Source organism: Vipera berus (assembly GCF_964194415.1).
Source record: "Vipera berus genome assembly, chromosome: 17".
Taxonomy (NCBI): Eukaryota; Metazoa; Chordata; class Lepidosauria; order Squamata; family Viperidae; genus Vipera; species Vipera berus.
This window is the reverse complement of record NC_138220.1, coordinates 6,296,297-6,318,167: the sequence shown is the minus strand read 5'-3', so window position 1 is coordinate 6,318,167 and position 21,871 is coordinate 6,296,297. Positions and strand designations below refer to the sequence as shown.

Sequence of the window (21,871 nt, the reverse complement as noted above, 5' to 3'; positions counted from 1 at the left end):
TTCTTCCTCCTCTCTCCCTCTCTCCTTCCTTTCTCCTCCCCCCTCCCTCCTCCTCTTCCTCCTGTCTCTTCTTCCTCCTCCTCTTCCTCATCTCTCTTTCCTTCCTCCCTTTTCTTCCTCCTGTCTCCCTCTCTCCTTCCTTTCTCCTCCCTCCCTCCCTCCTCCTCTTCCTCCTGTCTCTCTTCTTCCTCCTCCTCATCTCTCTTTCCTTCCTCCCTTTTCTTCCCTCCTCCTCCTCCTCACTTCCCCCCCTCCCCGTCCTGTCCTTTTCCTTCCTCCTGTTCTTTCCTCCTTCCCTCCTTCTTCCTCTTGTTCCTCCTCTCCTGTTCCTTTATCCCTCCCTTTTTTTCCTCTTCCTCTTTCCTCTCTCCTTCCTCGCCTTATCCTCTTCTCTCCCTCTTCCTCTTCCTCCTTCTCTCTCCTCCCTCCCCCTCTTCCCTTCCTCCTGCTCTTCCCTCCCTCCCTCCTTCCTTTCTTTTCCCCTTCTTCCTCTTGTCTCTCTTTCCTCCCTCCCCCTCCTTTTCCTCCTCTTCCCCTTCTTCTTTCCTTCTTTCCTCCCTCTTCCGCCCTTTTCCTCTTCCTCCTCCTCTTCCTCCTCCCTCTACCCCTCCCTTTCGCTCCTCTCCTTCCTCCTCTCCCCTCCCTCCCTTCTCCTCCCCCCTTCTATGAGATTCCTCTCATTACCGCTATTTACATTGAATCTCACACGGTTTTCACGGTTTTGCGTTTCCTGCCGGCCAGCCCTTTTGCTCTCAGTCCCAAACTGAGGATAGGGAAGGCAGTGAGAGGGACGAGGAAGGAAGGAAGGAAGGAAGGAAGGAAGGAAGGAAGGAAAGAAGGAAGGAGCAGGAGAAAGACAGGCCTCTGGGTGACGTTGTAAAGGGGGATTGTTTACAGCGATTCTTTTCACCTGCGAGGAGGGGAGGCCGAATCCCCGGAGAGCTTCCCAAAGCCATCCCGGACTCCACTCCCCTGGCTCTGCTCTCTGCCTGACGTCCGCTCCTGCCGCCTCCTTTCCCCTCCAGCCACGCGCACCTCCAGCCAGGTGAGCTTCCCCATTGACTTCTTCGAGCACAACCAGCAGCTGACGGACGTGGAGTTTGGGGGCAACGACCTCCTGCAGGTCTACAACGCCCAGCAGATCAAGCACCGTCTCAACTCCACCGGCATGTACGTGGCCAACACCAAGGTAGGACCCGCCCGGCAGGGCTTCGGCGGCGGCAAGGAAGCCCCTCCCCTCCTCCCCCGCGGCCGGCAGCAGGAGGAGAGGCCGACGCCCTGGCCCTTCCTGCCTCTTAACGCCGCGCCTCTCCTTTCCCGCTAGCCCGGCGGCTTCACCCTCGAGGTGACCAACAACAACAGCACCATGGTGATGACCGGCATGAGGGTCCAGATCGGCACCCAAGCCATCGAGAGAGCCCCTTCCTACCTGGAAGTCTTCGGACGCACCTTGCAGCTCAACCTCAGCCGTCCGCGCTGGTTTGATTTCCCCTTTACGCGCGAGGAAGCGCTGCAGGCCGACAAGAAGCTGACCATTTTCAGTAAGAGCCCTGATTTGGGGTTGGTCTTGGTGGATGCCGACGTCAGACTTGGCCCCAGTCCCGGGTCCCTCAGGGCAGGGGTTTTCAACCAGTGGTACGGGTACCACCTGTGGCACCTCGGCACCCGGCAGCTGGTAGGCGACCATCCTCGAAAAGGGGTAGCAGGGGAGGGGAATGAGCTGAACCGGTGGCAGCACCGCACAAGCCTGAGCGAGAGACGGCTGGAGCTGCAGGGCTGTCGGGGCTCAGCGGAATCGCCAGGATCAGCACTGCTTCAGGGCTGCGGAAGCGCCAGGATCGGCGCCAGGATCCAGCTGGAACTCAGCACTGATCCTGGCGCTTCTGTTGAGCCCAGAAGAAGCGCCGATCAGCTGGAACGTTGCAGCGTCTCCAGAGCCTTGTGACTTACATTCAGATGCTTGGCAACCGATTCACATTTATGACGGTCACAGTGTCCCAGGGTCATGTGGAGTGACCAAAACCTGCTGCAACCACCCAGCAGACCGGGGGGGGGGGATAAAAACCAAACACCCCCCCCACCCCACCCCCGTTGCCAATCCTCAGCAGAAAGGCTCACAACAATGAAAACCTCGGACAGGAGGAAGAGCGCTGCTGGGCAGGTGGTGTTCTGTACCAGCCTGCTACCGGCCCTGCAGAAAAGGCAGGGACAACCCCTTTTACAAGAAGGCAAGAGGCTGGAATTACGCCTGCCAAATTTGTTGCTACAAAAACAAATAGAACAAGACACGAACCAAGAAACAGGAGCTTTTCAAGCGGTTGCCTTCAGCAAACCAGCCCTCCCACACATTCCCCTTATATAGAGTTCAGGGCGTGGCTTCTCTGTGCCTCCTTCCGAGGTGCCCCATTGCCTTCCTCTGTTTACTCCTAATTGACTGCCTCCTGCGTCGGGTGTCCTTGAACAGGGCCAGCTGTGGGTCATCTTCATCCACGCTGTCAGGCTCACACAGCTGGGTCTCCGTGGTGACCAAGTGGGAGGGGCCTGGCTGAGGGCTCTCATCAGCAAGATCTTCAACCCCCTCAGCAAGGTCTTCAACACCCCCCTCCTCCTCTGAGTCGTCCGACCCAACTGCTGAACCCACAGACTGACCCTGAATCACAACAGGCGGGCAGGTGTCTTGCTCGGCTGTGGCTTGGGGGGGCCTTTTTTCAGGGCCATTGTCACTTCAAACAGTCACTAAGCGAACTGTTGTAAGTCGAGGACGACCTGTACTTCATCATTTTTCTCCTTGGTTTTTTTTTTTTAATTTGTCATCAAGTTTTTGACCCCTTGCTAGGCCCACTGGTGGTACTCGGATGTTGCCGTATCCTAAAAGTGGTACAATGGGTGAAAAGGTTGAAAAGCCCTGCCTTAGGAAAAAAGACCCTCGACGTCATTTGGAGGAAGTGACAGGGTCTTTTGCTAAAGGCTGCCGGCTGCAGAAAAGTCAGGCTAGAACTCGATTTCCCGCGGGAAAAGGTTACAGACTCTTTCCCCCCCATCCCAGCCCTTCCCGCCGTGACCATTCTGTCTTCAGCCAAGGAAGAACCTTATAGGTGTTTTGAGAACTTAAGTTTGATTCTTTTACTAGATATTGCTGGCTGCAGTAAATTCAGGCTAGAACTAAGTCTGGTTCTTTTACTAGATATGTAAAGTCAGGCTGGAACTAAGTCTGGTTCTTTTACTAGATATTGCTGGCCGCAGGAAAGTCAGGCTTGAACTACATTTGGTTTTTTTACTAGAGATTGCTGGCTGCAGAAAATTCAGGCTAGAACTAGATTTCTCGCGTGAAAAGGTTACAGACTCTTTCCCAGCCCTTCCCACCGTGACCAGTCTGTCTTCAGCCAAGGAAGAACCTTATAGGTGTTTTGAGAACGCTGAGAGGTTTGGGGCACAATTCGGTCTCGGGCTGAGTGGCCTTGAGCCCTGGCACAAACTGCTTCCATCTTTCACTGGACTTCATCAAGCTGCTGTCCCCCCTCCTTATTTCCCATCGCCTCCCCATACAGGTTTATTCCCCATTCGTCCTCCTCCTCCCCAGCCTTTAATTGCAGGATGCCAGCGAGGCACCAAAGCTGAAGAAGGCAGACTTGGTAGCCACAAACGAAGTCTCCGGCTATAGTTTGTGGTGTTGCTTCTTGGTGGAGCCTCAGGATGCCGAGCAATAATCTTGGTTTAGGAACCACAAGAAGCAGTTGGAAAAGATGCCAGAAGGCCCACAGGCTGGGGGGTGGGCGTGGTGGATGGGTCAGGGGGGTGCTCTGTGGCAGATTGAAACCCGTCCTTCCTTTCTTTTTCCCAACCGCAGTCGGGGCCTCTGTTGACCCGGCTGGAGTCACCATGCTGGACGCCGTCAAAATCTACGGCAAGACCAAGGAGCAGTTTGGCTGGCCGGACGAACCCCTGGAGGACTTCCCGTCGGCCTCCGTCAGCAGCGTCTGCCCCCCGAACCTGAATCAGGGGAACGGCACCGGCGACACGGAGTCGGCCGCCCCCGCAGCCGTGGGCGGCACCGTCCTGGAGAGGTAAACTTAACGGCCGATCCTTTCGTTTGGCAAAATCTGTTCCTCTCTCTCTCTCTCTCTCTGAAGCTGCTTCCCGGCCCGATTGGACCTGAATTCTGGCCTATCCACCGTGCCAGGGCGTCCTTTTCCGCAAGCGGCGCGTCCAACCTCGGCAGCTTTTTTAAGACTTGCGGACTTCAGCACTTTTAGACCTTTAAAGGAAAGGAATACACTTTTTATTCGGGTCCCGTTGTGTCCACGCGCTTCTCTTTCCTTCTGTTTCCCCCCCCCTTCGCCCCCTCCCCCAAATTCCCAGCTTCGTTTAGTTGGCCGACTCCCTCCCTCTGTTGAGTTGCTCTTTAGGATGTGTTTTTTTTTCTCAATTCTGGCTCTTGTGAGCTTCGTATCTTTTCATTTATATCTACCTATGTTATTTTTCTTTTCCCCCCCACCCCTTTTTTTTCCCCTTTTGCTCCCCTACCCCCCTCAAAAAAAAAAAAGTTCTGAATCTGAGTCCTTAACCACCCTGGACCGGTTAGTATATCCTTGCCTGTCTCTGCATGATGGCTTTGGGTGGCAAAGACGGCTGCCCGCTGCTTTTCCATCCTACTACTGGCTGTGGTTTGTTTTTTCCCTCTTTCTGTGCGCGTGTTCACACGTACGATCGGTGGGTTGTTCTGGTTGGGGATTTTTAAATAATTAAGCTCCACTGCGCTGCTTAATAACGGGGCGGGTGTCCCTTGCATGGCAGATTAAGTCAGCGGGGGGAAAAGGGAAAGAAAATCCAACCGGGGTGTGTGTGTGTGTGTGTCTGCTCCTGGCTAAACTGTTGCCTGCCCTCTAGGCTTAAACCCCCCCCCCAAAAAAAACCCAGAAGGGCAGAGCTTGACCAGCTTTTTGGGAAGCGCGAGAACGAAGCGAACCTGCAACTTTCCTGCGTGTTGTGTGAAGGAAGTCCCTGAGATATGCCCCCAAGATTGACATGCTAGCTCTTCGTTTGTTTTTTTCTGGCTCACATCCTTCCTGGGATGGTTTTATTTTTATTTTTATTTTTTTTTAACCTAGAAGGAGATCCCCTTTTTCGTAACTTGTTTTTTCCGTAGCTCGTTTCAGATGCCGGCTAGCTGAAGAAGGCTTGAGCCTTCTTCAAACCGGGAATTGGCTGGACCGCTTTTGTTGGGCCTGTTCTGGCTTTCTCCCTTTTTTTCCTCCCTTCTGCTCCTTCCTGGTTGATAACGTACCGCGAAGGCTGGGAGGGATCGTCTCAAAATCGGAATCTTGTAGATAAAAGATAGGAGGGACGCGGTGTGGCTCAGTGGGTTAGGACGCCGAGCTTGTCGATCAGAAGGTCGGCGGTTTGGCGGGTCGAATCCCGAGTGCCGCGTAGCAGAGTGAGCGCCTGTTACTCATCCCAGCTTCTGCCAACCTAGCAGTTCGAAAGCACGTAAAAATGCAAGTAGAAAAACAGGGACCGCTCTGGTGGGAAGGTAACAGCGCTCCGTGCGCCTTTGGCGTCTAGTCATGCCGGCCACGTGACCACAGAGACGTCCTCGGACAAGCGCTGGCTCTTCGGCTTTGAAAGGGAGATGAGCACCGGCCCCTAGAGTCGGAAACGACGAGCACGCATGTGCGGGGGAACCTTTTACCTTTAATATATAAATATTTATCACGCTGTTGATGTAATAGATCCCCAGGCATCCATGTCTTTGCGTTTTCTTTGGGAGAAAGCAACTTTCCTGGCAGCTAACTGATCCCCACCGCTGCCACCAATCTGGAGCTAGAGGTCCGCCCTAAAACAGCCCCGATTTTTCCCTGAAAACGAGCCAGATTGGCCTGGACCTGCATGGTGCCTGTAGCAGCTCATTTCCTTTGCTTTTCTTCTTTTTCTCTGCACTGGGGCAGGCGGGGTGGGGGGGGGAAGAGAGAGCAAAGGGTTTGGCATCCCCCGACTGCTCCCCGCTTTCCTTTCTGACCGAGCAGGAGCCATTTCTGACCCGCCTTCTTCTCCTTCTCCTCCTCTCCTCCTGCAGGCTAGTAGTCAGCTCTTTAGAAGCCCTGGAAAGTTGGTTTGCTGTCGGGCCGGGCAACGAGAAGGCAAGTCCCTTTGCTGTGGGGAGGGCGGGGTGGGGTGGTTGTGGGGAGCGAGGCGTGGCACCCCGACGCTTGGCAGGTGCCGGCTCCTCGGACTGTCGTGCCGAAGCAGAGATTTGTCCGGAAATGAGCTCCTTGTCCTGCACCCAAATTAAAATCCAGAAAGGCAGAGCACACACATACGCACGCACACACACACGGGTCTGGGCAGGCCGTGGCATTCTCCCTTCTCTTGTGTGTGTGTGTGTGTGTGTATTTGGGGGGCTTCCCCACCCCCAAAGCAAGCGCAGCCTGACTTGAGCTGGTTCGCCCGCAGGAGAAAACCAAGGCCGCCACCCAGGAGTTGGCCACCATGCTTCTCTCCACACCGGCCCCTTCCAGCGTCCAGCAGCAGACCAAGAGCCTCCTGGCCAGCCTCCACGCCAGCCGCTCGGCTTACCACAATCACAAGGTAGGCAAAGCCGACTTCCTTCCCGGTGCGGCATCCCCGGATCCTTCCGTTTGACGTCCTGCGAGAGTCCCAGGGGCGTTTGGGGAGTCTCGCCTCGGTTTCCGCATGCGGCTGCGGGGAACGAAGGCCTTTCGGCCTCCTTCCGGATGAAGGGTCAGGGGTCCGGAAAGACACACACACATACACACCCCAACTCCTCCAGGGAAAAGGAGAGAGCACCCCTGCTGGACACGGACACACACACACACACACACCACAACTCCAGGGAAAAGGAGAGAGCACCCCTGCTGGACACACACACACACACACACACACACCAACACCCCAACTCCTCCAGGGAAAAGGAGAGAGCACCCCTGCTGGACACGGACACACACAAACACACACACACACACCACAACTCCAAGGAATAGGAGAGAGCACCCCTGCTGGACACGGACACACACACACACACCAACACCCCAACTCCTCCAGGCAAAAGGAGAGAGCACCCCTGCTGGACACACACACACACACACACACACACACACACACCAACTCCTCCAGGCAACAGGAGAGAGCACCCCTGCTGGACACACATACACACACACAGAACCCACAACTCCTCCAGGGAAAAGGAGAGAGCACCCCTGCTGGACACACACACACACACACCAACTCCTCCAGGGCCCTGGTGTTGTGGCATCAGGTGAGCACAGCCTTGTGAGGGAGGCCTGGCCTCAGCTCTTCCCTCAAGAAAGTTCAGCTTTTGAAGCGGGCAGCCTTTCAACAAAAGGAGCTTTTACGGAGAGTGATTGCCGAGAAAGCGGGCAGGATCTGAAGTTCCCGCGCAAAAGCATTAGGCCCGGGCTCTTCTAACGTGGCCCTTGGATGACCTGTGGACTTCGCGCGTGCCCGGCTGAGGAATTCTGGGAGTTGAAGTCCACAAGTCGTCCCAAGGGCCGAGTTGGAAGAGCCCTGATCCGTGGCGGACCTGAGCGTGACTCGGATTCAGCTCTTTCCTTTGGCGCCTCCCGTCTCTGCAGGATCAGGCCCTCTTGAGCAAAGCCATCCAGTACCTCGCCACCTCGAACAAAGAAGGGAAGGACATGGAACCGGAGGTGTTCCAGAGGCTGGTCATCACGGCCCGCTCCATCGCCATCATGCGGCCGAACAATCTGGTCCATTTCACCGAGTCGAAGTTCCCGTCTCTGGACGCGGGTAGGCAAAGCGCCGTCCTCTGCTTGACGACTCATGCACAGCCCACGCAGCCAGCTTTTTCTCTTCCTGGGTTGGGGTTTGGTTTTGGTTTTTTTTTGTGAACAGGGGGTGGCTTTTGGGGGGGCGGGCTCAGGGTGGTGGGATGCGGCTGCTGAGCTAAAAAGCTTTCCTGAAATTTTCAGAAAGCGGCGAAGAATGGCAGGAGGGTACGAAGGCCCTGGAAGGAGAAGGGTGCACTTTCATTACCCAGCTGGTCAACCATTTCTGGAAACTTCACGCCTCAAAACCCAAGAATGCCTTCCTGGCACCTGCTTGCCTGCCAGGTCGGTGCCGCCTTCCTTGAGCTGATCTCTCCCTCCCTCCTTCCTTCCTTTCCTTCTCTCTGTTTCCTTCCTTCTCCTCCCTCCCTTCCTCCCTCCTTCCTTCCTCCCTACCCTCCCTCCCTTTCTTCCTCTGTTTTTTTCCTTCTCCCTCCCTCCCTCCTTCTTTCCTTCCTCTCTGTTTCCTTCCTTCTCCTCCCTCCCTTCCCCATTCTTCCCTCCCTCCCTCCTTCCTTCTGTTTCCTTCCTTCTCCCTCCCTCCCTTCCTCTCCCCCTCCCTCTCCCCCTCCCTCTGTTTTTTCCTCCTCCCTCCCTCCTTCCTTCCTCTCTGTTTCCTTCCTTCTCCCTCCCTCCCTTCCCCCTTTCTTCCTCCCTCCTTCCTTCCTTCTCTCTGTTTCCTTCCTTCTCCCTCTCTGTCCTTCCTCCCTCCCTTCCCCCATTCTTCCCTCCCTTCCTCCCTTCTGTTTCCTTCCTTCTCCCTCCCCGTCCTTCCTCTCCCCCTCCCTCCCTTCCCCCATTCTTCCCTCCCTCCCTTCCTTCCTTCCTTCTCTGTTTCCTTTTCCCTCCCTTCCTTCCTCTCCCCCTCCCTCCCTCCGTTCCCCCATTCTTCCCTCCCTCCCTCCCTCCCTCCCTTCTCTCTGTTTCCTTTCCTTCTCCCTCCCCGTCCTTCCTCTCCCCCTCCCTCCCTTCGCCCATTCCTCCTTCCCTCCCCTATTCCTCCTTCCTCTCCCCCCACACCTTGTCTCCCCCCCCCGAACAGCGAGGGCTTCTGTCCATTCGCATCTGAGGCTCCCAGCCTCTCTGAGCTCCCCTCCCACTTCCTCTCTGTGCCGCAGGCCTGACCCACGTCGAGGCCACGGTCAGCGCCCTGGTCGACATCCTCCACGGCTATTGCATCTGCGAGCTGGACTGCATCGATGCCGCCTCCAAAATCTACACGCAGATGCTGCTGTGCCCGGTACGTGGCTTCACGGCTCGCCTGGGGCTGGTTCCAGGGCAGCCCGTGTGTCTTTGTGGAAGGACAGCGCGTGATTTCCCCACCCACCCACCCTGACTGAGGACCCTAGAGCAGCGTCCCCCCCCAACCTTTTGGGCCCCAGGGACCGGTTTCGTGGAGAGGGGTTTTTTCCCCACGGAGTAGAGCGGGCCTGGTTCCCGCATACTTGCCTGCCTGCATCCCACAGAGGGCTTGTTTGCAACGGGCCGGTTTCTGGCGTGGTGTGGACCGGTGCTGGTCCACGGAGCAGGGGTGGGGGAGCCGTGCCCTAGAGCAGGGGTAGGCAACCTCGGCTCTTTTATGACTCATGGACTTCAACTCCCAGAATTCCTGAGCTGACTCAGGAATTCTGGGAGTTGAAGTCCATGAGTCATAAAAGAGCCGAGGTTGCCTACCCCTGCCCTAGAGGGAGCGGCTGCAGGAGGGGCCTGGCTCGTCTCTTGCACCCTCGGCTGTTGCACCCCAACCTCGTGGGAATCGGCAGCCTCGTCGCAGTCCCACTGTGGGAGGAGAGGGCTGCTCCTCCTCCTGGAGCAGCCGAAGGAGGGGAGGCGGAAGGGCAGAGAACTCGGCGCTCTCCGCTAGTCGCTCCCCTGGCTGCCTGGCTCAGACTCATGCTGGCTGTCATCTCCCATAATCCCCAGCCAGAAGGATAGGTGGCAATCTGGGCTGGACGTATGCGCGGCTCGCTCCTTCGCCCTTGCCCTCTGCTGTCCCTGTCAACGCTGCTAACGTCGAATGTCCTGGCTTGACAAGAGACGAAGAAGCAGCCATTTCATCTGTTAAACCTGTGCATGGCTTTAAGAGATTGGGTTAAGGTTGGGAGGGGGCACGAGTAGGATTGCACCTTCAAGGCCATCTCTAACTAAAGAAGATAAGAACTCGGTGGGTTGGGAAACTTGATTCTTTAAATGAATTGGAGAATATGATTAATGACAAAATTAGAAAGGTGGAGAATTGCGGTTTAATATATTGTGTGAGGCGGCGGAGGTTTCAGATTCCAGCTTCCTTCGAAGCAAGCGTTTGCCGGTGTATTAGGCTGAATAAAGGACTTTTAAGGTAAAGAATGCCGCAGAGTCACTTGAAAAGCCCACACGCCGGAAACGTGACAGTCCCGGCGAGGAAGACGCCGGCTACTTCCGCTGCCCGGCATCAGCGAACATAAACCAAGTTAGCTAGGTCTGAACTGTGTGCGAATGCAGCCGGAACGTCCCTCCGCAGGGCTGCGACCCTAGAGCTTTTTGGGCAGAGAGTCTCCGGCCGGTCCCTTGGGAGTTGGTTCCTCCCGACAGTTTGCTCTTTGTCGCTTGCTTTCCAGGATCCGGCGGTGAGCTTCTCCTGCAAGCAAGCGCTGATCCGGGTGCTGAGGCCCCGGAACAAGCGGAGGCACGTGACCTTGCCCTCCTCTCCTCGAAGCAACACCCCCATGGGTAAGGGGGGGCGCTCTTTTTGGCCTCTGCATTGGCCACACCGGGGTACGGGCAAGCGACACCTCGGCGGAAGACCCCCGAGGGTGCGTCGACCCTGGAGACGTCTGCCCTCGGAGGAGACCCCAGGAGCATCTCTCCATGCTCGGGTGGGCCACATCCCCGCTGGGTGGGACCGGAAAGGTTTTCTTTCTTTCTTTCTTTCTTTCTTTCTTTCTTTCTTTCTTTCTTTCTTTCTTTCTTTCTTTCTTTCTTTCTTTCTTTCTCTCGTGCTCTCTCTCATGCTCTCCCCTTTTCTCGTGCTGTCTCGTGCTCTCTTGTGCGCTCTCTCTCGTGCTCTCATGCTCTCCCTCTCGTGCTCTCTCGTGCTCTTTCGTGTTCTCTTGTGCGCTCTCTCGTGCTGTCTCATGCTCTCCCTCTCGTGCTCTCTCGTGCTCTCTTTCTCTCGTGCTCTCTTGTGCGCTCTCTCGTGCTGTCTCATGCTCTCCCTCTCTCGTGCTCTCTTGTGCTCTCTCTCTCGTGCTCTCTCATGTTCTCCCTCTCGTGCTCTCTTTCTCTCATGCTCTCTTGTGCGCTCTCTCTTGTGCTCTCTCATGCTCTCCCCTTTTCTCGTGCTCTGTCTCGTGCTCTCTTGTGCGCTCTCTCGTGCTCTCTCATGCTCTCCCTCGTGTTCTCTTTCTCTCGTGCTCTCTCGGCTTCGTCTCCGATGCACCTGGCTGGACTTAGCAGGACTTTTCTCTCTCTCTTTTTTTTTTTAAACATCCAGGTGACAAAGACGATTATGATGATGACGATGCCGATGACAAACTGCAGACCCCCGGCCTGCCCAGCGGGGAGGACATTCGGCAGGAGAGCCAGGAGCAAAACGAGGTGGACCATGGAGACTTTGAAATGGTGGTGAGTGTCTTGCTGGCAAAGGCAGGCTGGGCCAGCCGCTCGGCCTGGAGAGGAAGTGGGGCATCAGGATGCTTCTTTGGGATGTGGGTCTTAAATCTAAATTGGAGGGGGTGGGTGGGTCAAAGGGTATAGTTCCCCCAGAGCAGGGGTAGGCAACCTCGGCTCTTTTATGACTCGTGGACTTCAACTCCCAGAATTCTTGAGCCAGCATGCGGCAACTACGGCCCCCTTCATGACTTGTGGACTTCAACTCCCAGAATTCCTGAGCCAGGACGGCTCAGCTTGGAAACCTCTCCCTTTCCTCTCAGCGTGGCTGGCTGAGGAATTCTGGGAGTTGAAGTCCACGAGTCATAAAAGACCCAAGGTTGCCTACCCCTGCCCGAGAGCTATAATAGGGGCATAGGGGTGTCTATTGCATCAGGCCAAAATGTTTGAGCCTTGAGCTTGGTTAGAAGGCAGCACTGCAGGCTAACTCACTGCCCACAGCCAGGAGTTCAATCCTGACCGGCTCAAGGTCGACTCAGCCTTCCGTCCTTCCAAGGTCGGTAAAATGAGGACCCAAGTTGCTGGGGGGGGGCAACAGACTGACTCTGTAAACCGCTTAGAGAGGGCTGCAAATACTGTGAAGTGGTATATAAGTCTTACTGCTTCGAAAGGAAGGGAAGGAAGGAAGGAAGGAAGGAAGGAAGGAAGGAAGGAAGGAAGGAAGGAAGGAAGGAAGGAAGGAAGGAAAAATGAGAAAGAAGCGAAATAAGGAGAAGCAAGGAAGGAAGCTGAGGTGGTGCAGTGGTTAGAATGCAGCATTGCAGGCTGACTCTGCCCACAGCCAGGAGTTCGATCCTGACCGGCTCAAGGTCGACTCAGCCTTCCGTCCTTCCGAGGTCGGTCAAACGAGGACCCAGATAGTCGGGGCGGGGGTGGGAGCAACCGGCTGACTCTGTAAACCGCTTAGAGGGGGCTGCAAAGCCCCATGAAGCGGCATATAAGTCTGAGGGCCCTTGCTGTTTGGCACCTCTCACGCTCTTAGCCCGAATCGATGGTGCTGGAAACGGCCGACAACATGAACAACGGGAACCCGTCCCCCCTGGAGGCTCTCCTGGCTGGGGCCGAGGGCTTCCCCCCCATGCTGGACATCCCCCCCGACGCCGACGACGAAACCATGGTCGAGCTGGCTATTGCCTTGAGCCTGCAACAGGACCAGCAGGGTGAGAAGAGGCAGGCAGCAACGGGGGTGGGGGTAGGGGGGGCCTCCTACGGGCAAGGCCAGGAGAATGCGGGGGATCCTGGATACGGGGGTGGGGGTGGGGGAAAGAAAAATGGAGACTAGCTGGTGGGTTCCTCCTCTAACCCTGGAGCTGATTTCTCCCACCTACCCTTCCTCCTCCCCCCCCCCCAGGCAGCAGCAGCAGCGCTCTCGGCCTGCAGAGCCTGGGGTTGTCCGGACAGGCCCCCAGCTCTTCTTCTCTGGACGCCGGGACCCTCTCGGACACCACGGCGTCAGGTAACGCGCAGGGGGTGAAATCCGGACCCTGGGATGGGCGGAGGCGTGGGAACGGGGGTGCGGGGGGCTTAATCAACCCTGCCTGGACTGCAAGAGAGTCCTTGTGGCCTCCAGCTTGAACGGACACCCCCCCCACACACACACACCGGGTTTAGTGTTTGAAGGGGGTTTCGAAAGGGCTACGAAGCCCCCCCCCCCAGCCTTCGTTTCTCCGGGGCCGCCATGCTGTGGGCCGGCCCCGCTCGACTTGCTCAGAGGCCGTGTGTTTACTCGTAACAGCTCTCTTTACCCTCCTAGCTCCAGCCTCCGACGACGAAGGCAGCACGGCCGCCACCGACGGCTCCACGCTCCGCACCTCCCCGGCCGACCACGGGGGCAGCGTGGGCTCTGAGAGCGGGGGCAGCGCGGTGGACTCCGTGGCCGGCGAGCACAGCGGTAATCGCCCCCTCTGGCTTTCCCCCTTCCCTTTGGGGGGGAGCGTTCACCTCTCCGGTCCGGGCCTGGCGGCGCTCACCCACCTGGCTCCCCCCTTGCAGTGTCCGGCCGCAGCAGCGCCTACGGAGACACGGCGGCCGAGGGCCATCCGGCAGGGCCCGGGAGCATCAGCTCCAGCACGGGGGCCATCAGCACCGCCACGGGGCAGCAGGAGGGCGAGGGCTCTGAAGGCGAGGGCGAAGGCGAAGCGGACGTCCACGCCAGCAACAGGCAAGAGCTGTCACCTGGCTGGGGGTGGGTGGGTCTGGGGGGGCACCCCAAGGCTGCGGGGACTCCTTCGCACGTCCCGGCCTGGGGGAGAACGGCACCGGCTGCGAGTCACACGGCAGCAGGGGGAACCCGAGCCTGGGGAAGGGGAGGAGAGAAAGGGCTGAGGAAGTCAGAGGTGGGAAAGGGAAAGTTCGTGGGGAGGGGACCGTGGTTGCAGTGGTTAGGCCCTTCCTCTTCCTGAGGGCCAATCAGAAATCCCAGATAGCCTTTCCTGCGGACGTGGCTTTGGGCTAAAAAGGGGAACACAATTCGTGCTTGCTCAGTTGCCAGAGTGTGGTTTTGCAGCCAGCACTCACAAGCTCTCCCTCTCTCTCTCTCTCTCCCTCTCTCCCTCTCTCTCCCTCTCTCTCTCTCTCCTTCCTTCCTTCCCCCCTTCTTCCTTCCTTCCTTCCTTTCTCTTTTCTTTCTTCCCTCCTTCCTTCCCCACTTCTTTCTTTCCGTTCCTTCCTTCCTTCCTACTTCCCCACTTCTTTCTTCTCTTCCTTCCTTCCTTCCTTCCTTCCTTCCTTCCTTCCATCCATCCTTTCTTCCTTCCTTCCTTCCTTCCTTCCTTCCTTCCTTCCTTCCTTCCCCACTTCTTTCTTTCTTTCTTTCTTTCTTTCTTTCTTTCTTTCTTTCTTTCTTTCTTTCTTTCTTTCTTTCTTTCTTTCTTTCTTTCTTTCTTTCTTTCTTTCTTTCTTTCTTCCTTCCTTCCTTCCTTCCTTCCTTCCTTCCTTCCTTCCTTCCTTCCTTCCTTCAGGTTGCACATGGTCCGGCTGATGCTGCTGGAACGGCTGCTGCAAACCCTCCCCCAGCTGAGGAACGTCGGCGGCGTCCGGGCCATCCCCTACATGCAGGTAGGTCTGTCTCCCCCTCCCACCACCCCCGCCATCTTTGTGATGCGTATGGCGCGTGGATGCCGGACCTTTTCCTCCCTTTGTGCTTTTCTTCTCTCTTTCTCCCTCTTTTACTCGGTCTGGTGCTCAAAGGCCAGGCCCACTTTTTCTCCTTAAAGCTGCCCCGGTATCCTAAGCAAGAGGCTGGAACTGTGGAAGACCTCGTCCGTCCTCTCGCTGACCCTGCTTTCGTGGCTGAAGACGGGCTTCTTATTTAAATGCGTTTCGTGTTATTTGGAAGGGGGGGAGACTTCTGTCCACCACGCCTGGGGGACTCCGCCCTCCCCAGCCATGGTTTCTGTCCCCAGGTGATCCTGATGCTGACCACCGACCTGGATGGTGACGAAGAAAAAGACAAAGGCGCCCTGGACAACCTCCTCGCCCAGTTGATTGCTGAGCTCTGCATGGAGAAGAAGGTAACACACACAGAAACACACACACACACACACCCCTTTCTGCATATGACATCCCCAGGATGAGACATGAACGTAGTTGGGGCATGCTATGAGAGACAGTGGCTCCCCCTTAAAACTCTAAGCTATCAACCAGAATGGAGCTGGAAGGGACCTTGGGAGGCCTTCTAGTCCAACCCCCTGCTCAGGCAGGAGACCCCTACACCAGGGGTCTTCAAACCTGGCCCTTTTAGGACTCGTGGACTTCAACTCCCAGAATTCCTCAGCCAGCATGGGGGAAACTATGGCCCCTTCATGACTCGTGGACTTCAACTCCCAGAATTCCTCAGCCAGCATGGGGGAAACTATGGCCCCTTCATGACTCGTGGACTTCAACTCCCACAATTCCTGAGCCAGCGTGGGGGAACTGTGACCCCTACATGACTCGTGGACTTCAACTCCCAGAATTCCTCAGCCAGCATGGGGGAACTGTGACCCCTACATGACTCGTGGACTTCAACTCCCAGAATTCCTCAGCCAGCATGGGGGAACTGTGACCCCTACATGACTTGTGGACTTCAACTCCCAGAATTCCTCAGCCAGCGTGGGGGAACTGTGACCCCTTCATGACTCGTGGACTTCAACTCCCAGAATTCCTCAGCCAGCATGGGGCAACTATGGCCCCTTAATGACTCGCGGACTTCAACTCCCAGAATTCCTCAGCCAGCATGGGGGAGCTGTGACCCCTTCATGACTCATGGACTTCAACTCCCAAAATTCCTCAGCCAGCATGGGGGAAACTATGGCCCCTTCATGACTCGCGGACTTCAACTCCCAGAATTCCTCAGCCAGCATGGGGGAACTGTGACCCCTTCATGACTCGTGGACTTCAACTCCCACAATTCCTGAGCCAGCGTGGGGGAACTGTGACCCCTACATGACTTGTGTACTTCAACTCCCAACTTCAACTTCCTCAGCCAGCACGGGGGAACTATGGCTAATTGTCCTCACTGTTAGGAAGCTGCTCCTTAACTCCAGGTCTCTTCTCTCCTCCGCGAGCTTCCATCCTGAGTCAGGCCTGTGACTTAGGATATGGAAACTCCTCAAGGGGAGAAGCCATCATCCTAATACTCATCAAGAATCATCCTAAATCAGAGCTGTGGGGGAAATGCCACTTTTGCAGGCCCAGCCGGGAAGCCCCCTCCACCTGCTGGCCACTAGAGGGCAGCAGTCACTCGAGGGAGAACCAAGGGGCCGGTGGTGGCTAATTGTTTATTTAATTGCATATATTTTAATTTATTTGCTGCCCGCCTCGTAACGAGGTCACTCAGATCGGTAGGCCGTAGTGCCAACTTTGAAAAATACACGAAGTATTTGCAATTGGTTGTGTGTGTGTGTGTCGGGGGGGGGTTTGTTATCAGAGATAGGTCTGCACTTGTGCGCCAATCCTAATTCAGGGGCTCAGGATGATACAGGTGCTTTTTTCCCTCGGGCAAGGGTTCGGACCAGATGGCCAGCCCTCGGCCCCCTTAGCCCAGAGACCCCCAACCTTTGGGGTACCAGGGACTACCGGTTCCGTGGAGAGAGGTTTTTCCACGGACCGGAGGGCGCGTGGTGTTGCATGCTGCCTGCATCCCACGGACGGGGCTTTGCTTGTTTGCGCAGACCGGTTGCTGGCATGCCGCGGCCCGGTACCGGTCCACGGCCCGGGGGTGAGGGTGGGATTGGGGACCCCTGTCTTAGCCCTTTCCTTTTTCTTTCCTCCCTTCCTCTCCCTCGCAGGACGTGTCCAAGAAAAACGAACGCTCCGCCCTCAACGAAGTCCACCTGGTGATCATGAGGCTCTTGAGCGTCTTCATGTCCCGGACTAAGTCCGGTTCGAAATCTTCCATTTGCGAGGTACGTGCGGAACGTGTCCCGCTTGGGGGGTGGGGCGCCCTGCCCCAGGCGCCTCTGTGCAGCTCCGTGTCGGTCAGAAAGGAAGGGCTGTGTTTTTTTTTCACCCCTCCCCACCCCCTTTCCTGATTGCAAACGCTTCGGCTTTCGAACACCGATCCTCCGCGGTTCAAAAAAGGGGGGTGGGGTGTATTTGCAAATGCGATTGTCGGGAGGGCCGAAACACCGCGCTATCTGCCGTGTTTCGAAAGGGCTAAGCGGATTCCGTTGCTAAACGGCGCAACGCTAAGGAGGGAAGCGCTGGCAGAGGCGCATGTGGAGGAAAGCATATTAATACTACAAAAGCGCGAGAGGTTAAAAATGGAAGCGGGAAGGCGTTGCATTTTAATGAGCTTACGGGCTGGGGGCTTCGTTTGGGTTTAGGAGGGCTTTCTCTAATGGTTTTATTTACACTTGGGGCTCGCGCGGCCTCTTTTTTCCCCTCCCCCCTCTCCCTTTTTCCTCCCAAGAGCGGAAGAAGCAAGGGGGTGGGGGGCGTCTTTTCAAAACCTGTCAAAAGTGCCGATGACCAGTGGGGGCGAGGGAAGCCGGGCTGGCGCGGGACGTCTCCCGGCATCTCTTCAAAAGCGCCGCGGACTCCCTCCCTCGTCGTTGGCGCAACTGGCCGAATTCCAGAGGAAGGCAGGAAAGGCTGCTCCGTTTGAAGGAGAGGCAAATGAAAAAGGCTGGAGCCCCCCTCTCCTCCTCCTCCTCCTCCTCCTCCTCCTCCTCCTCCTCTTAATCCTCTGCTCGGTGCCCACCGGCATGTGTGTCGAGGGGAGATTAGACTCCAGAGCTGATTGCCGTTTTGCCTCTTTTTTTTCACCCTCCTCCTGCCTCTTTTGTGCTAAGCCTCCTTCCAAAGAGTAAAGGCTCCTGTAACGGGCTCTTTTCAAAGAATTATCAAAGGCCAGGAAGGGCCCAGACCCAGCAGGAGTGGGGTGGCGTTCCCCCCACCCACCCCCCAGGCCCTCCGGGACCCCCGTTCTCTGGCTTCTCTGGGGGCCATTTGGACTCAGGGCTTGTAGCCACCCCCTCCGTCCCTTGGGACCCCTTCATTCTCCCTCCAGGTTGCTTGGACTCGGGGGGGGGTTTAAGGCCACGGAGCCCCCCGCCACGGAGCCCCCCGCCATGGTCTGGATGAGTGTTCTTGCGTCGCCTGGCCGTGCCAGGCTAATAGGGGCATCCCTGCCCCGTGCTCTGCGGAAGGTCCTGGGTTCAAGGTCACGGATCGCTGGGGAAACCTTTGGGTTTCTGCTAGTGTTCTTGTATGTGGTCATCTGCTACCCCCGTGCCTTTGTCCCTGAGGGAGGTGGCGTTGGCGCCAGAGAGGAGTCCCTGCTTGGGCCTTCTTGGCTGAGGCTCAGGCTTCCACTGGCCTGGCAGAGGCTTGGGCAGAGAAGGGGCCATTTCCCTGCCCAGCGGTCGGAAGCCCTTGAGAAGGAAGGAGTGGGAACCCCCCGCCCCCAAGGCGGGATCCTGGCTGCCTTGTCTTTTGGCTGGTGCAGGGGTAGGCAACCTTGGCTCTTTGCTGACTCGTGGACTTCAACTCCCAGAATTCCTGAGCCAGCCTGGCTCAGCTTGGAAACCTCCCCCTTTCCCCTCAGCGTGGCTGGCTCAGGAATTCTGGGAGTTGAAGTCCACCAGTCATCCAAGAGCCAAGGTGGCCTACCCCCTGGTCTAGACCAGCCAAACCCCAATCCTGCAACCGTTCTTCATAGGTTTTAGTCTCCAGGCTTCCATTCCTCTCGTATCAGCAACCCCAGAAGCTGAGAACGGCCGGGCTGGAGATTTGGGCTCCTGGCTGCTGAGCCTCTGGTTTTAGTTTCCTGCTGCTGGGCCTTCTGGTCCGCCGAGGGAAGAAAAGAGCGCTGGGGTCCCTCATTGCTCTCTTGTGTCTCCCGCAGTCGTCCTCGCTGATTTCCAGTGCCACAGCGGCGGCTTTGCTGAGCTCCGGAGCCGTGGACTATTGCCTTCACGTGCTGAAGTCCCTCCTGGACTACTGGAAGAACCAGCAGAACGACGAGGAGCCCGTCCCCGCCAGCCAGCTGCTGAAGCCCCACACCAGCTCCTCTCCTCCCGACATGAGTCCCTTCTTTCTGCGACAATACGTCAAGGCGAGTGTGCGGTGGCAAAGTGTCCCCCCCGGCCCAGAGGAATGCGTCTCTTGCCTGGTGTTTCACTCGGCCTCTTTTCAGAGGCGTGGACTACGACTCCCAGAATCCCCCAGCGTTCAGCACATTGATTGGGGGCCTAACGTTTCCTTTCCGGGATCTGATCCAAAAAAAATGAAAATCCTCTTAAAGGAGTTGACAGAACTTCGGATTTTGAGGAATTAGGAACACGGGAGCATACGCAGTAGCGCTTAGACGCGTATCCCCGCTTCCCAGGGCTTTGCAGCTCCTCTCTAAGCGGTTTACAGAGTCGGCCTGTTGCCTTCCCCCCCCAACAATCTGGGTCCTCATTTTACGGATCTCAGACGGATGGAAGGCTGAGTCGAGCTTGAGCCGGTCAGGATCGAACTCCTGGCTGTGGGCAGAGTCAGCCTTCAGTGCTGCATTTTAACCACTGGAAGGGAAGGGAAGGGAGGAAGGAAGGAAGGAAGGAAGGAAGGAAGGAAGGAAGGAAGGAAGGAAGGAAGGAAGGAAGGAAGGAAGGACGGACAACAACAATAGCAATAGTGTTTAGACTTATATATCATTTCACAGTGCTTTTACAGCCCTCTCTGAGCAGGTTTACAGAATCAGCCTGTTGCCTCCCAACAATCTGGGTCCTCATCAACTCGGAAGGATGGAAGGATCAAACTGCTGGCTGTGGGTAGAGTCAGCCTGCAGTACTGCATTCTAACAATTGGGAAGGAAGGAAAGAAGGAAGATAGATAGCAATAGCCCTTAGACTTACATACCGCTTCACAATGTTTTACAGCTCTCTCTAAGCGGTTTACAGAGTCGGCTTGTTGACCCCCAACAATCTGGGTCCTCATTTTATCAACTCGGAAGGATGGAAGGATCGAACTGCTGGCTGTGGGTAGAGTCAGCCTGCAGTACTGCATTCTAACCATTGGGAAGGAAGGAAGGAAGGAAGGAAGGAAGGAAGGAAGGAAGGAAGGAAGGAAGGAAGGAAGGAAGGAAGGAAGATAGCAGTAGCCCTTAGACTTATATACCGCTTCACAATGTTTTACAGCTCTCTCTAAGCGGTTTACAGAGTCGGCTTCTTGACCCCCCAACAATCTGGGGTCCTCATTTTACAAACCTGCGAAGGATGGAAGGCTGCGTCAGCCCTTGAGCCGAACTCCTGGCGGTGGGAATGCAGAGTTAGCCTGCAATCCTGCGTTCCTATCCTGGGCTTTCTTTATTCTTCGGTCTCAAATTCGACCTTTTTTTGGGGGGGGGGGGGGCGGCGGCCCTGTTTAAAACGTTTAAAACGTTTGATGGTTTAAAGAAGGCTAAATAGCGTTCTTAGAACAGTATGGCCCAGGTGGATCTTGGAATCGGGGTTAGGCTTAGTTGCTGAAGCTGAATTAAGGAGAGGAGAGGTTGGATTGTCACGGCTGCTAAAGTTGTCCTTTCCCCCTTGGGGAGGGTTAGGGCCTGCTTTACACGAACAGAGTTTTGGGGAGTCTCGCAAGCAAGCATTATAAACCCAGCCTTTGGTCAGGCCCCCCTAAAAGCAGATCTTGCCCTACTTTAACTACCGCGGAGCCTTTTTTTAATTCCTGAGGTCTGGCAGTGCAGTTTCAGTGTGTGGTGTGTGTGTGTGTTTTCCCCCTGCACTCGTAATTCACAATGGAATAAGCCGAATTAAATGTTCGGGTGCTGTTTTCTGGAAGAATAGAGCCAGCTAAAAATTCTTATGGCCTGCAGTGACGCTTGCGATTTTAAATCCCTTTTATTCCTTTCTTTCAAAGGGGCTTGCTGTTTTCACATTTTTCCTCTTTCTCTCTCTTCTGCCCTCCCTCCCTTCCCAGCTGTAGGAAGAGGTTGATATTAAAGAGTGGTGAGGGATGCGGGGTAGCTTATTCCTTATTCCTTTATTTTCTTTCCCCTCCACTTTTTTTTTTTAACCCCGGGGCAAAAATCCCAGCTTCTTATTCAGTTTTTATTGGGTTGCCTGTCATTTAACATTCATCTCCCCAGCAGAAGTAAAAGAGCAAAAACTCAGCCGAAGCGTTGAGAAGGAAGAAGGAAGAGCAAAAAAAAAAATTAAATTAAAAAGGAACCACGCTACTTCAGAAGTCTCCCCCTTGGCTGCTTTTGTCTTTCCTGGTGTTGTTGACTGTGTGCCAAAGCTGTGGTTGTACACACACACACACACACACACCACAGAGACAGACAGACACACACACACGTATTTAAAAGCTTTTTTTAAAAAAGGAAAGAAATATACAAATGTCCTAATAAAAATGCTTCTTCCCTCCAACCTCTTAAGTCAGAGGTGTTCAGCGTTGGCAACTTTTAAGACTCGTGGACTTCAATTCCCAGAATTCCCCCTGTGTTGGCTGGGGCATTCTGGGTGTTGAAGTCCACGAGTCTTAAAAGTTGCCAACGCTGAGCACCCCTGCTCTAATTTTTAGCTCATATTTGGTTGGCTGTGTACAGATAATCCTCGACTTGCCACCACAGTTGAGCCCAAACTTTTATGTTGCTAAGGGAGACATTTGTTCAATGCGTTTTGCCCCATTTTACCACCTTTTTCGCCACAGTCGTTAAGCGGATCACTTCTTGGTTAAGTTAGCAACCCGGTCGTTAAGCGAATCCAGCTTCCCCCCCCCTTGACGTTGCTTGTCAGAAAGGTCGCGAAAACGTGATCGGGTGACCCCGGGATGCTGTCATAACTGCGAGTCAATTGTCAAGCATTCGGATGCAAATCCCGCGACCGTGGGGGATGCTGCAACAGCCATAAAAGTCACTTTTTTTTCAGTGCCGTTGTAACACTAAGCGAACAGTTGTAAGTTGAGGATCACCACTAGTTTGGGTT

The 21,871-nt window shown here is 55.6% G+C and overlaps 1 protein-coding gene across 4 annotated transcripts in view; it reads left to right on the top strand.

The window, feature by feature from the left end:
- The window catches only part of UBR4 (ubiquitin protein ligase E3 component n-recognin 4), a 118,073-nt gene that overhangs the window by 50,026 nt on the left and 46,176 nt on the right, over positions 1 to 21,871 (top strand). For 2 of the 4 annotated variants that reach the window (XM_081341483.1, XM_081341481.1), the window contains 19 exons: positions 1,026 to 1,189; positions 1,325 to 1,541; positions 3,848 to 4,064; positions 4,545 to 4,577; positions 6,074 to 6,137; positions 6,451 to 6,585; positions 7,611 to 7,785; positions 7,968 to 8,108; positions 8,942 to 9,063; positions 10,421 to 10,532; positions 11,296 to 11,426; positions 12,454 to 12,631; positions 12,823 to 12,927; positions 13,225 to 13,362; positions 13,464 to 13,632; positions 14,432 to 14,528; positions 14,876 to 14,983; positions 16,742 to 16,858; positions 18,802 to 19,011. In XM_081341483.1, coding sequence (XP_081197609.1) covers positions 1,026 to 1,189; positions 1,325 to 1,541; positions 3,848 to 4,064; positions 4,545 to 4,577; positions 6,074 to 6,137; positions 6,451 to 6,585; positions 7,611 to 7,785; positions 7,968 to 8,108; positions 8,942 to 9,063; positions 10,421 to 10,532; positions 11,296 to 11,426; positions 12,454 to 12,631; positions 12,823 to 12,927; positions 13,225 to 13,362; positions 13,464 to 13,632; positions 14,432 to 14,528; positions 14,876 to 14,983; positions 16,742 to 16,858; positions 18,802 to 19,011 — 2,633 coding nt within the window. The remainder of the gene's footprint in view (positions 1 to 1,025; positions 1,190 to 1,324; positions 1,542 to 3,847; positions 4,065 to 4,544; positions 4,578 to 6,073; positions 6,138 to 6,450; positions 6,586 to 7,610; positions 7,786 to 7,967; positions 8,109 to 8,941; positions 9,064 to 10,420; positions 10,533 to 11,295; positions 11,427 to 12,453; positions 12,632 to 12,822; positions 12,928 to 13,224; positions 13,363 to 13,463; positions 13,633 to 14,431; positions 14,529 to 14,875; positions 14,984 to 16,741; positions 16,859 to 18,801; positions 19,012 to 21,871) is intronic. The other 2 variants (XM_081341482.1, XM_081341484.1) reach the window with 2 other exon arrangements.